General features: G+C 35.3%; 1 protein-coding gene, 1 long non-coding RNA gene and 1 pseudogene across 3 annotated transcripts; 2 read left to right on the forward strand and 1 right to left on the reverse strand.

Annotated features, from left to right (window-relative positions):
- Window positions 1-54: 54 nt before the first annotated feature.
- On the forward strand, window positions 55-3,269 carry LOC132172352 (UPF0481 protein At3g47200-like; annotated as a pseudogene).
- A 1,511-nt stretch (window positions 3,270-4,780) lies between these two features.
- On the forward strand, window positions 4,781-9,922 carry LOC132168224 (uncharacterized). Of its 2 annotated transcripts, XM_059579347.1 has the most exons (3): window positions 4,781-5,255; window positions 9,320-9,394; window positions 9,684-9,922. In XM_059579347.1, the coding sequence occupies exons 1-2, from the start codon at window positions 4,941-4,943 to the stop codon at window positions 9,392-9,394; spliced, it is 390 nt and encodes a 129-aa protein (XP_059435330.1). In that variant the 5' UTR covers window positions 4,781-4,940; the 3' UTR covers window positions 9,684-9,922. The 2 variants fall into 2 exon arrangements, with proteins under 2 accessions (XP_059435330.1, XP_059435329.1); XM_059579346.1 differs by lacking the exon at window positions 9,684-9,922 and having other exon boundaries at window positions 4,783-5,255; window positions 9,320-9,571.
- LOC132168225 (uncharacterized) lies at window positions 5,199-13,414 on the reverse strand. The gene is made up of 4 exons (XR_009438771.1): window positions 12,843-13,414; window positions 11,374-11,419; window positions 5,386-5,568; window positions 5,199-5,287 (listed from the first exon to the last, which is right to left on the reverse strand). It is a non-coding gene; the product is annotated as an uncharacterized LOC132168225 (long non-coding RNA).
- Between the last annotated feature and the right edge of the window lie 1,405 nt (window positions 13,415-14,819).

The following is a 14,819-nucleotide window of genomic DNA, read 5'->3' on the forward strand; positions in this document are numbered from 1 at the left end:
TGGCAATAAAGAGGTGTAAGGGAGAGGGAGAAAGCCTGAGTATTGGCATCAAGAGGAAGAATTCTGGTGCTCTCAAGCAATATCCAAGCTTTTCTTGCAAGCAAAATTTGCAGGTTTCTTTCTTCCTCCTTTCACTTTATTATGTTTAAGTGTTTAAAATTCTTTTGCAGGCATGTTAATTATGATACACATGTCCTAATGTCCACACACATGCATAATATAGAAATTATTCCAAACGTTCAAAATATAGAAATTATGCAGCACAAGTCCAACATTCAAAATAAAATGCTAAAAAAAAATTAAATTCATAAGGAGTGATTTGATAAAAGATTAAACCCAAGAAAATTCTACAATGTTTTTCCTTATTTGTATTAATATACACTAACACAAGTCACTGAAATGGATTTATTGTAAGTTCTTGTTGGCTTAATTCGGTAAGCAAAATGGTGACCAAAAGTGCCAAGATTCATCATCCATTCAATTACCGTTCGAACGAGAAGAAGTGCCGTTCGGATGCTCGAAGAATTCTATTTTTCTCGAGAGCCTCGTCTGCAATCTCGTTTGCAATCCCGTCCGGACGAGCTCGATAAATAGGAATTCCCGAGAGCCTCGTCTGCAGTCTCGTCTGCACCCCGTCCGGACGAGTTCGATAAACAAGAATTCCCGAGAGCCTCGTCTGCAGTCTCGTCTGAATCCTGTCCGGACGACTTTTACTAAAAAGGTCATATCTTGAGTTTCAAGCCTCTGATTGGAGCAATCTTTGCGGCGTTGGAAAGCTAACTCAAGGATCTACAAAGTCATGTTTCACAAGGTTTAGCTAATTCCAATGTTTACTGGGTCAAAACGGGCGATAAAGAGAAGACTACGAAGCTGGGCGGAATGGCTCGTGTGCAATCTCGTCCGGACGAGATTGCAGACGGCCATGTGTTAAAAACACTTTCTGGCTGTGTTTTGTTGTCCCGTCCGGACGGCACATGTTCCCGTCCGGACGCCGCGTACCTGTAACAGTTTTAAATGAATATAAACTCTTTCCTAGGTCTAGGGATGATGGGGCTATTATAAATACACCTCTATAGAAAGAGAGAGGCACGAATTTCTGCATCTAGAATTCGCTTTTGTGTGCTAAGAGGGTAGAGTCTGTTCTCTCTCTTAGAGTGATCGTTTGTGTTTACTTGTTGATTGTTGATGCGAAGTCAACCGGAGTTCCGGTGAAGGGAGATCACGTAGAAGGATTGTGCCAGCTGTCTCTGGAAAGGGCTACTGCGGTAGAAGGCAAGTGGGTCGCTTGTCTTATACAAGATCGTGTCAATTGCAAAGGTTTTGTAAGTGTGAACGTCTTGTAATCCTTTATTCTTTTACTGAGTTAGTTGATTTCCTGGGTTTGGCTGCCCCGGAGAGGTTTTACAATTAGAGAGTTCTCTAATTGGTTTCCTCTTCGTAACCAAAATATCTGTGTTGTTTATTGTTTATTGTTTCATATATTTTTGGTTGTTTATTAATTGTTAGGTCAGATCTATTTCCGCATAAATTGTGTGAAACACCTATACATTCAAAATAGGTGTCGTTTGGAGTCGTAATATAGAATTTTCAATTACATAGTCAAAATTTCAATTTACCTTTATATAGGGGAGGTAAAATAATATATTTGTACTTTTGGTTTTCCCAATGATGCTTTTACAATCATGTACTTAATTAGGTATTGCTAAATAAAAACTAATCTATTCAAGCATGTTTGTCATTAGAAATATACCTTATTTTTGAGTGAATAAGAGGTTCTTCAACCATTCTTATCCTTTCTCTTATCAATTACTAAGGTAATAAATAAATAAATTTTGGACCCTAAATTTTACATTTTTACTTTTAAGTTCAAAATTAGATTGAATCTTTATTATATTACCACTGATTGTTGCTTCTTTGTCACTAGGAAAAGAAACATAAGGGGTGGAAAAGATGGCTAGTGATTCAACTGGAAAAGAACCTGAATGTGAGGATTTTGTTATTGACATTCCACTAGCCTTGGAGCCTGCTCAGTGGCCAGAGTGTTGTATCTACAAGATTCCCAAGAAACTTTACGAGGTAAACAAAGAAGCCTACATTCCTAAGCTAGTTTCAATTGGCCCATTTCATCACCACCGAGCAGAATTGAGGAATATGGAAATAGAAAAACTAAGATATTTGAGGGAATTCTGTTATCGGACTCGGAAGAACCACGAGGATCTTCGAAAGATCATTAAAGATAACGAAGTAAAAATCCGCCATTGCTATTCTGAAGAATGTAGAGTACTCAATAGTAAAGATTTCGTGAAAATGATTCTATTGGATGCTGTATTTATAATTGAGCTCTTCTGGAGGAATAAATATGATGAAAATGATTACATAGCAAATAAACCATGGTTGGCAAATGGTATACGACATGACTTGATATTGCTTGAGAATCAACTTCCTTTTTTTGTTCTTGAGAACTTATATACATTCGCCGTCACCGACTCTACTACTACTTTTCTTGAGCTTTCCCTCGATTATTTTCCTTCTTATGGTATTCAGCAACCAAAGTTGAACATCGGGGAAGTAAAGCACTTTACAGATTTGATAAGATATTTGTTTTGTTTAGTACCAGACTTGAAACCTACAGGATATCTGGATAATCTATATTGTGCCACAAAGCTTGACATGGCAGGATTGAAATTCAAAGCAGTTGAAGATCATAGACGCTTACTTGAGATAAAACTCCCTGAGAATAGGTGCTTGAAACTCTTTCCATGCTTCGATTTCTCATGCCTCCTTGCTTGCTTGCCATGCTTTAAATGCTTTCCATGCTTGGAGCGAATGCAGTGTATCTTGGAAGCCCACCCTTTGGGATTGACGAAAATACTGAAACTCTTTTCCGAAACCTCATGGCCTTGGAGCAGTGTCATTATCCATTTAATGCTTACATTTGCAATTATATTTTGCTATTGGACTATCTTATCGACACTGAAAAAGATGTGGATTTACTTGTCGATAAAAAGATCATTATTAACCACCTCGGTCGCAACGCTACAGTGGCAACTTTAATTAACAAACTCGGCTATCAGATTGTGGCAGATAAATCATGTTACTATGATCTTGGTCAAGAGCTTAATAAGCACTATAATTACCCTTTGAACCATATCTTGGCAACCTTAACAAACTTGTATTTTCGTGATTTTTGGAGAGGTACTGCATCTGTAGTGGGACTTATTGTCCTAGGTTTCACTTTCTGGAGTTTCCTTAAGCCTTTTGCCATATAGATTTGAAGTATTTATTGTTTATCGTTTGTTGGAGTTCTTTGTTTTTAGTTGTAACTTGTAATGGATGGCATCTGAACTTTGTAATCCTATTTTGCTTGTGATATATATTTTCCCTGTTTTTGTAGGTTTTGCCGAATAGTTTTCAAAATGGGGGAAGTTCGTGACACTTTCGTAGCATCTATGGAGGGTTATTATTTTGGCCTGTTTGAGATTGTCGTGGACTCGTGGGTAATTGAGTTTTTTTTTTTTTTTGTAGAGTTTTGTGTGTGTAGATCAGCTAGCTTTGCCAAAACGTCCTAATAAAATCTTTAGTTATATGGTAATTACACGTCTAAAGTTCTTTGAATTTGTTATATATATATATATATATATATATATCTTTCGTAACCTAGCTTAAAAAAAAAATGCTTTTAGAAGCATGAAATGATAATAATGGATACGTACGTAAATTTCTTTTGGTCATTTTATAGTAACCTTTTTTTATATCAAAATAGTTGATATTAATTTTTGTAATTTTTTTTCATAATTTAATTTCATACTTCTAACTCAAATTATATAGTTGATATCCAACATTTTGTCATTCTGGTGCCTTAAAAAAGTTTTTGTAATATATGGTTGAATTAACATGATTTGTGCTTTTAAAGACGGTCCTTAATTAAAAGTTCCTTCAAGAGGACCTTTTGTTAGGTTTTATGTTAGCTCATTCATTGCCAAAAATAATGTGGCTTTAAGTCTAGCTTTATTTGTTAAGTTTGGACTTGATTTGGACACCTCTACCTCAACTTTCACAGAAACCTTAATTTTTCTCAAGGCCTCTATATAAGCATTCCTTATGAATGCTTTTTAGACGTATACTTGAGGCCATTATTTTGTGAGTTAAGAAAGAGTTATTGCATCCTTGTGCTTTCAATACCTTACCTCGCTTAGAGTTTCTTTCAACCACACAAAAACCTTCAAGCTACTAGAGTTTCGTGTTGTATAAAAGACTAAATAGAAAAAAAGTTTTGGAGCTATTGTGGTAAAAGACAAAACGAGTTGTTTGTTGGGGTACAATTTAAGTTTTACTATAAATTAAGCTTTTGTGAGTATAAACTAATTGTATGTTTAATATTTTTGTCGTTGTTGATAAGAATCTTATTAACGACAAAAGAAAGTCGTTACTACTATTACAAAAAGTCATTGATGATATATGATACAACGATGACTATACCTTATCAGCAACAACTTTTACTAGTCATCGCTGATATATATATTATCAGTATTGATAACTTATAATTATATATATATCATTGACGACTAGATATAATCATTGCTAATAATTGGGATTTTTTTTATTTTTTTTCGCCAATTTTTGTCTCTTTTTATATAAATGTTTAGTACTTTTAACACCGTACGAGATTTTAAGTATTACTCAACCTTTTTTTTTTTTAATATATCAATTTCCATTTTTTGTTTTAGTCATTCCGTCCAAAAATTTAACAGCTCCGCCACGTCAAAGCCATCTAGTTTGTGCCAAGTGTCTTCCATGCCACGTCAGAATCACGTCAAATTACCGGGGCAAAGTACAAAGCCCAAGAACAGAGAAACCACAAGATAAAGTCCATGAACAAAGTACGAAGCCTAAGAACAGAGGAAGCCCAATACATGTAAAAGAGCACAAGCGAAGCCCATATGAAGAAAGAACAACAAAGAGAGGGGTTGGCAACAGCAAGGAGAGCTGGCCTTCATAGCTCGAGACTGACGACCGAGAGCGGCGGAGTACGATCCCTCAGGATGGAGGAGAAGGAAAGTAGCAGGGCCTTCAGCCACTGGTGGTGGGCTCTGGCCAGCGGTGCCCAGTTGGGTTGGGGCGTTTTGTCGTACAGAAGAGGCTGCGCCGGGGCATCACGCCTCATGCCCTTAAAAGCCTTCGCCGTTGCCTCCCTCTTCGTCGGCGCCGGTGCCTCCGCCTCCGTATCCGTGCTACATGCCTCCGGCATCTACAAGGTCGGCTTCTCTTTCTTCCTCTCTCTATATCTCTACAAAATGGAAGCATTTTGGTCCTTTCAAGTAGAAAGTCAGGGGTGCCTCAGTGACTTAAATTTCTGTTCTTTGAAGGACAAAGCATAAAATCAACCTTAGTTCGTGTTGTCTTGTGGGCTTGTGGCATTGTATATTGGCTCTTTTGATTAGAAATGTGACCCTAGTATTAGCGTCCTCAACTGTTGCCCATGCGCTTTGAAATTCTACCTTTCGACGGGACATGTCTTGAACAATCTTCAATGAGTGTCCTTCAAAATTCATGTCATGGAAACCCAACCTGAGAGGGAGAGCAAAAACTAAATGGGTTTGTGTGTACTGCGTCAATTCTTTTTAACTTGAGTGTGTTGATCATCAAGTAATTTGAAAGAAAAAGAACCATTATTTAGATGTATTGATGTCATCTGTTGCAAATTTTAGTCCCATTTCACCCTGGTGATAAGGTATCCTTGTTATGATGGGAATTGAACAAAGCAGATTTTTTTGCCACATATAATGTGGAAAAAGAATCAGTTGTCTGGGGTCTGCCTGTTGTTTGAACTAGAAATTGTTAATCACTAGCTGGTGATGATGGTAACATGAATGATCTATCGGTTATGTTGTTAAATTTGTTATAAGGTTAAATCTGCTTGTTTGATGTTGAGTAGGGTCCTTTACCCTCATTTTGGTTTTTTGGCCATTTAAGTATGATTTGAAGTCGGGTGCCTTGATAACATTAGAACATTAGAAGTTTTCAAACACACGTGTGATACACTTTACCTTGAGTTGTTCCAGATTCTGGTCCTCTTAAATGGAGTTTTTCCCTCTAGGCTCTAGACACAAACTGTGCCATACATCATTGGTGAAACATTACATAGAAGGGACTATGTTCCCATTGCTTCTTGGGTTCGTTGCTTTGATATTCTTACTTTTGGTAGAAATGATAAATGAGCTTTTAAATTGCTTATCTTCTTTTTCCTCTTCTCCTTCCGACCTCCCTGCAGTTACAGTCAAGTAACTATACCTCCTTTTGTTACCCCCAACAGTCTACTCTTTTAGTCCAACTCTCAACCGCGCGTCTACCCTGCCACCTAAATCCTAATTTTGATATTCTTTACTAAGCTGCTTCTTTTTAAATAAAAATAAATAAAAAAAAAAATGGCAACAATTTATCAGCTTTGGTACTCAGAAAGTCTTGGACCCTTTTTCATTTTTAAAACGTTGTGTATCTTTCCCACTTCCTTATCACTAATTTTATAGGGTTTTATAGCCACTCATTATTTGACTGTTTGAAATGGATAATTATTTTCATTTCTAGATGTTTGAAGATTTTATTGTTAATCACTAAACAGTGTAAAAATGTAAAAAAGAAAGAAGAAAAAAGATTAACAATAACAATCAGTCTATTGCTGAACATGAAAGTAAACACTATTATTTCAAGTGAAAATTTGCTACTTGTAGCTAATGAATATCTTGATAACCGAATTAGATCAAGGGAACCTCGTATGCTCTATAAATTGGAGCTAAAAAACTCTTACGAACTAGCATTTCCTGTTGTATCTATTGAGACAATATGGCTTTGGGGAGAAATTGAGAGATTGGATAGCTCATTGTATTTCTGCAATGTGTTTCTCGGTGTTGATCAATGGATCTCCTTCTGGATTCTGTAATAGCTCTCGTTACTTGAAACATAGAGATCCATTATCTTTTCTACTGTTTTTAGTTGTCATGGAGTCTTTGAGTAGAATGTTGTTCGATTCAGTAGATAGGAGGCTTTTCTCAAGTTTTTCGGTGGGGTCAAGGAATATTGATGAGCTCCTAGTGTCTCATCTTGTGTTTGCAAATGATATTTTGATCTTTTGTGAGGCAAAACCAGCCGATTTCCGTCATTTGCGTTGTCTCTTCTTATGTTTTGATGCTGTCTCAGGGTTGAGGATTAACTTATCTAAATCACGGTTAGTCCATGTTGGCACAATGGATGATGTCGGAGGTTTGACTCATATCCTTGGTTGTAAGGTGTTTTCTTTACCTATGAAGTATTTAGGTCTCCCTTTGGGGGCCTCGTATAAGGCTAAGTCAATATGGGATGGCATTGTTGAAAAAATGAAATATCAGTTGGCTAGTTGGAGGAGAGTTTATTGTTCGAAGGGTGGTAGCTTGACACCGATTAAAAACACTCCATTCCAGTTTGCTCAATTAGTATCTATCCCTTTTTCCCATTCCCATAGAAGTTGCTAACATGATTAAGAAACTTCAGAAAGATTTTCTGTGGGGTGGAGCTGTTGATGAGTTCAAATTCCGTCTAGTCACTTGGTCTAAGATCTGTTTTCCATTTTCTCTGGTGGATTGGGGGTCAAAATCTAATTCAGCTTAATAGAGCTCTCTTGGAGAAGTGATTATGTCGTTTTGCCAAGAAAAGAGAGACTTTGTAGATCGGTAGTGGAAACTAAATATGATAAGTATGAGGGAAGGATGGTGCTCTAAGGAGGTTGTGGTCCTTTCAGGGTGGGGGTGTGGAAAAACATTAGGAGGGGATGGGAGTTGTTTTTTAGATTTGTCAGATATGAGGTAAGAAACAGGTCTAAGATAAGGTTTTTGCATGATTTGTGGTGTAGGGATCATCCCCTAAAAGCTTCTTTTTTGGAATTGTTTAGTATTGCTTGCTATAAGGAGGCTTTGGTGATGGATCATGTGCAATTCTTTATCAACAATCTTCAGTGGAACATTTCTTCCGCCATACCAGGGCATGATTAGGTGAAGGACTTGCTTACTTTGTTCTTTGATCTTTTGTATTCTCTTAAGTTTAGACGAGGTGGTAACCCCAAGGGGTTGGCTTGGTGGTTAGGGAGTAAAGCCTGGGGCTCTGAGTTTGCTCCTCAGTGGTCTCAGGTTCGAAACCCACCAGGTGCTACCTCCCCCTTGGGGCCACACCCCTCTGGTGAATAGCCAGTGACTTACCCTGTTCCGTGTAGGGAAACTTCCGAGGATGCGGTGCACGGGGCCGGGGTTTACTCTACAGGGGTGGGTCCGAAGGGCCCTGCCTTGTAGAGGTTCCTCGATATCAAAAAAAAAAAAAAAAAAAAAGTTTAGACGAGGGGGTGTGCATAAAATATGTTGGATCCCTTCCAAAAGGCGGAAGTTCAAGGTTAGATCTTTCTATCATTCCCTTTGCAATTCCGTTGGCTTTCTATTTTCTTGGAAGAGCATTTGGAGAATTAGGAGTCCTTCCAGAGACGTGTTCTTTGTGTAGACGGTAGTGTTAAGAAAGATTTTACTTTTGGATAACTTGAGAAAAGATATGTCATAATTGTGGATTGGTGTTGAATGTGCAAGAGGAGCTGAGAGACTATAGATCTCCTTCTTCTCTCACCGTAAAGTGGCTAGAGAATTGCGAGTTTCAATCTTCCATCTTTTAGCTGTAGAATGGGTCATGCTCGGAAGGGTGGCAAAGTTGTTGACTAGCTGGAGAGGTTAGTTGAGAAGTTGGTGTATTTTAGAAGAGAGGATGACTCTTCTATGCTTAATGGGGGGTGCATTTGGAGAACAGAGTGCGAGCACTTTCAAAGATTGTTAGAGATCGGTATCAAAGTTAAAAGTTTGTTTTGTTCAAATCTCTTTATGCTTGGATGATGGAGTACAATATTCCTCACTTTTCTAAAAATACTTAATTTCTAGACTTTTGTTCTTCTTTTACTCCTTAATTAGGGTTCTCTCTTATATACTTCCTGTGTATTTAGGTTGCGTCCCTTTGTGATTTTAATGAAATTGAATTACTTATATAAAAGAAAAATATTTAGTTTGTCTATGAGTATTTTTCTTTTTCCATTTGTCTATGTCCACGTTCATGTGCAGAGTTTTTTCTTCTCTGTCTGGGTTAGAGAGTGGCTTCCCCAAAGAAATAATTGTTGCTATGATTATATATAAGTAAACATAGTTATCCACTCACAAAAAAGATCAAAAAAGAAAAAGAAAAAGAAAGTAAACATTTTTATTCTTTTGAAATTGCTTTCAAACCCTTGGTAATTTACTTGTTGGTTGCATATCTTGTATAGGTGGAAGACCTCTTGGAAGTGGGTGCAAATATAAGAAGGGGACTTAGGGTTCGTCCAAGGACAGGAGAAGAATAAGTATATTTTTCATATGCATAAATTTGACGATCATTGTTACTTTGTAGGCTCTGAAATTGTATTTTACGAGAAAGAGTTTGCCTTCGTCTGGCTGTCTTTCTTTGAAGGTCTTTATGTATGTATATTCTTTATGAAAACAAATCCAATTTTAGAGGGGAAAAAAAAAAAACAGTTATCATGAATGTGCAAAAACACACCCATGCTTACTCTTTTCTATTTCTTTGCTTTGAGAAAGTAGCAGAATATATTTTCTATTATTCTGAACTGTCTTTTGCTTCTCTTGACCCAGATGAAGTATTCTGTGATCTCTTTGTCCATGATGATGAACATTTGAGTGAGATATTTCCTGTATGCTTTCTCTTCTTCTGCCTAGGAAGATCAGCCATGTTAAAGCTGGCCACGACAGCATAAATGATATGGTTCACCAAACTCTTGGCCTTTCAGTCCACCTTGAATGCAGTTTTGTATGCTGGTGTCGGTGATAGATGTCTGAATTTTCTTGGTATATGATTAATGAAACATTATTCCGAAATGTATTTTAGTGCTCGAAAAAGGAGAATGAGGAAGATATGAACAGGGTGAGGAAGAGTCAAGAAATGAGGCGGAAAAAAAAAAAAAAAAAAGACAAAGAGTGGGTGGAGGCTGCGTGGAAAGGAGAGAGGAATGGAAGAAACAAAGAAAAGGGGTGTGGGAGTGTCGACAGGAGGAAGGAAAAACAAAGTGGGAGCAGGTTGCGTAAAATGAGGAAGAAAACTGAGGAAAAGGAAAAGTTAGTGGAAAAAGGAGAAGAGGGACCGGCATGTGTTAAAAATAAAACCCAGCTAATCTCTTCTAAACATATATTCTCACCTAACCTGCTCTCTTGTAAACGACTATCTTTCATTCACACTAAGTCACTAACACCCAATAAAAGAAATTATCAGACTATAATTTCTCATAAAAATATCAGGGCTTAAAGTATAAAAATCTCAAATCAATATTTATACTTATAATATTCATATAAACTCATAAATTCTTCATAAATAAATATCCTTACCTAATATGAATATGAAAATAATTTTTATCATCAAAGTAATCTTTTTAAGTGAGGATTTTAAAATTCGAGGACTACACACAAATTCACAATACTCAAAAGAAGGCTAGATTATCATATGACACTGCAAAAGCATGGACATATTTTATTTTCCGGTTTTTTTGTTTGTTTGATATGGCAAAAGCATGTACATGTTTTTCTTCGTTTTTGCTTGTCTGTGTATATGTTTTTTAAAATTTGCACGTTTGAGTGCATAAAAAGTTGGAAACCCTGGTTTGATGGTCTCAGGGGCATTCTCACTGGGCAATTAATTAGTAATAAGCAAGTTTCACTATTTTATTTGGGCTTAAGGAACCTAGTTCTTAGGACTGATTTTTTATAGTAATTTAATTTAAGATGATTTTTAAAAAAAAAAAAAATTCAGAGAGAAGGCATCCTCTTATGGACAAGGTTCACACAAATCGAGAACATTTTTTTAAATCAGAGAGAAAGCATGCTTAATTGCTTATGGACAAATCGTTATTTTATGGGTTTCTTTTCCTTTAAAGTGAAGTGCAAAGAAATGGAAGAGCGCATTCGTAAGACTTAAGCAAAAATTAAAAAAATTAAAAATAAAAACACTGTAAACAAATGGTGTTGGACAACGTTCCATCAGAAATTAAAAAATAAAAAATAAAAATTCCTTGGCGATAAAGTGTTATTTTGATGTAAAAAGACACATGCAAATGACACTTTTACCCCCTAAAATTTTAATGAATAAAATATAAAAAATTTATTAAATTTTAGCTATCTCAAAATAATAATAATAATAATAATAATAATAAAGAAGAAGGGCACAAACGCTATTGTATCAATCAAACAAAACCTTACCCAAAATAAATAAATTAAATAAATAAATAAAAGCAAAAAATAAAACAAAATCTGTGTCTTTAGGGAGCAAAGAAACCTGAATTTTAGCCGAAAATCCAGGAGCTGTCAGAGTTGGTGGATTCCTGAGGAGAAGAATCAATGAAAACTGTTATGGTGCGAAAAGACAAAAAAGAAAGAAGTAAATTCTTTTATACCTCAGCAGGTCAGTTCTGGCAACATACTTATTAAAGGCAAAAGTTCACAACAAAAAGAACGATAGACTAAACTAATGAAAAGACAAAACAAATCCAAACAAAATCTTTAACTCTTTTACAACAGGAAGGGTACAACAATAATTAAAACACATAAAAGCCGAAAAAGTCCACCTAAATTCTTTATGTCTTTCAATTAAAGAAGGACTAAAATGTTTTTTTTATCATCAAACAAATTTGTCAGTTTTCCTGTGGGATCGGCACTTGTTTATAGCTATAGGTTTCACTATTCTTTTTTAGGAATCCCACCCCATCTTTCTCAGGTATTTAACAAAAATGAATTTGGAGTATGCAAAATAATAATATCCTTCTTCAATGAATCTTCATCAATTTGTAGAATGTAGGATTCCATAAATTAAAAAGAGTGAAAATACCTTGTTTCGGCATCTCAGAGCATTCGTGATTGGTTCTTTATATTTAGTTTTTTTTTTAAAGTTTAACAAAACTCATGAAAACGCCAATTTAAAAGTTCGTTCCTTTACTTTATATTTAACTCTTGTCATAGATGTTTCTTACATTTCAAGAACCAAAAAACTAAAGTTATATAATATTTTAAGCTTATTTTTTACTCTCATCTCTCTTGATTCGTGCAAAAATAATAAAATAATAATAATATTTAACTAAAGTATAAAAATGTATGAAAGAATCGATATTTAACTTATTTTAAAAATAACTCTCTAAATTTGATAAAGCGAATTTTTCTCCATAAATCTAACTTACTTAGTTTTATGCTTTCCACAACCTTAAAAGAAAACAGTAAGACTTTGGTTCTTATAAGTCTAGACATATTTAATTTGGAAAATTTGTTTTGCAAAAGCATGATTTTTCTTTGTGTGAGGTCTCAAAACGACCGGAAAAGACCACATGAACTATATATATAGAAATCATTCTTATATTTTTCTTGTGTCACTTCATGAATGAAGTAGCTTTACAATCACTATTTGATTAAAATTTAATAATAATCAATCATAAGCTTAATAGTAATTTTAAAAACCACATCATTTTTAAAGTGATACAAAATTAATATAAGAGTAATTTTTAACATTACTATATATATATGCGCTCAGGAGGAAGAAAGTACATATTATCACTGAGAAATTAAGGTAGAGAGAAACCCTGAGTGTTTCTGATCACTTAAGCTACTCATGTGAACAATGCCATGTTGGGCAAATACATAACCTGCTATGAAGGCCCTTCTTTTAAGGCCTTAGAGCATTCCCAGCAGACTCCCTATAAGCGGGTATGTTCCCTAAGTTTAGGAAAAATGTCAAAAAAATCGTAAAAAGTCACATACAGCAGACTCTCTATATGGTTCCTTAAACCATCAGATGCTACAGTGGAACCCAAACGGCTGGAGATTTGGGCAAGTAATTTACAAAATTGCCGCCCTGAGCTCTGCCGAACGACACCCACTCTCCGTTCTCCCCTATCCGAATCCTACTCGTCGACGGCGCCTCGACGCTGGAGCTCGCCATGGCACCATCTGATTGCTTCGAAAACGATTGTCTCAGAGAAGTTGAGAGTGTAGGATTGGAGTTGGGATTTGGGTTCGGTTCTTTTGGGCTTGAGCTCTGATTTTCTAGTAATCAAATGCAAGAACACTGAGCTGAGAAAGAAACAAAAATTTTAGAGACCGGAACGAAAACATCAAATACAACCAACCACAATAAGCCAAAATAACGAAACGCTAACCTGCAATGGAGAAGACGCAAATTGGAGAAGAAAAGGACAAAATCACAGACGGATAGACCGGAGAAGACCGCACAGAGGAAAGAATCTGTTGTTGGAACTCAAATCTGTGCGGTCTTCTCTCACACTCAAATCTGTGGTTGGAACTCAAACTTGAACCATCGGAGAAGAAGAAAATATGAGGGAGAGAGAGAGTATAAATTAAAGGAATAAAATATATATATAAAAAAAAAATAAATAAATAAATAATATTGTATTAATATAGGGAAGCATTTAAGGAAGCTATTGGGGTGCATATTAACACAGGGAAGCAAAAAGTAGTTTGAATCCTTAAACTTAGGAAAAATGATCGGGTAGCTGCTATGAATGCTCTTAGCCCCTAGGTTTCGAATCTAGAGTCTTCAAGAAACAATTAAAGAAAGACTCTTCCTAATTGTCAAGTCATCGGTAAAGAATATTTATTAAATAATACATGCAAGTTGCTCTTAATCTACTCATAATTTTCTGTGCAAATTCTATTAATATATTGCTTACTAATAAGCAAGTTGCTCTTAATCTATAATATTTCTATAAAGCTCTATCAGGGGATATGAATGAAACCTAAAATGACTAATACTAATAAAATTGAATATTTAGGTTTCGAATCTAGAGTCTTCAAAAAACAATTAAACAAAGACTCTTGCTAGTTGTCAAATCATCAGTAAAGATTATGTATTAAATATTTCTAGAAAGACTCTTGCTATAAGTCTTGAGTTCAAACTCAATTTTCATCATTAACCTCCTATTTTAATTGAATATTCCACCATTAAGTTACCCAGTCCTATCGTCATATCCTCTTAGGATAAGTGGTAAGATAAACTCAATTTGGTGGAAAAAAAAAATAGTTATTCTTATTACTCTTTTTTTTTTTAAAGATGTTCGCACAATAGGAGGGAGGAGAATTCAAACTAGTGACTTCCACTTTATTAGGCGTGGTCCACAGCTGATTGAGCTATCTCTTAGGGACAATACATATGCTCTTAATCAAATTGAACAAAAATGACTAAAATACCCACATTAAAACAAAATTACTGGTAATATTTTGGAATTGTACTAGAATGACACCGGGGTGGTCAACCACTAAACAATTTTTTCTAGGTTTTTTATTATTATTATTTAGTTTATATATATATATAGGTTTAAAGAGAAACAAAAACAAAAAATTAATGGATTTTTCAGAAAATTCATTACATTTTTCAAGGAATAGCTATTTTTTTTCCTTTTTTTTTTTAGAGAAATAAATACCCCTCTTTTTTTTTTGAAAAATATTGAACTTTCATTGATGAAATTTCACGAGTATAAAGCTTTTACATCACTGAGAGTACAACTCTGAAAAATTATAGTCAAAAGCTATGAAAGTTACAAAGTCATGAAAATGACTTTAAGCTTCATCTAACCCATGTATAATTACATTTAAGGAACAGATCTGCTTCGTACAGACTAGAATCTAGGACATAGGTAGTCCAAATACAAAAACAAAAATAAAAAACAACTAGAAACTAAAAATTCGGCCGTGAGAGTTATGCCCCCATACTGATCTAGA

Source organism: Corylus avellana, chromosome ca1 (genome assembly GCF_901000735.1).
Source record: "Corylus avellana chromosome ca1, CavTom2PMs-1.0".
Taxonomy (NCBI): Eukaryota; Viridiplantae; Streptophyta; class Magnoliopsida; order Fagales; family Betulaceae; genus Corylus; species Corylus avellana.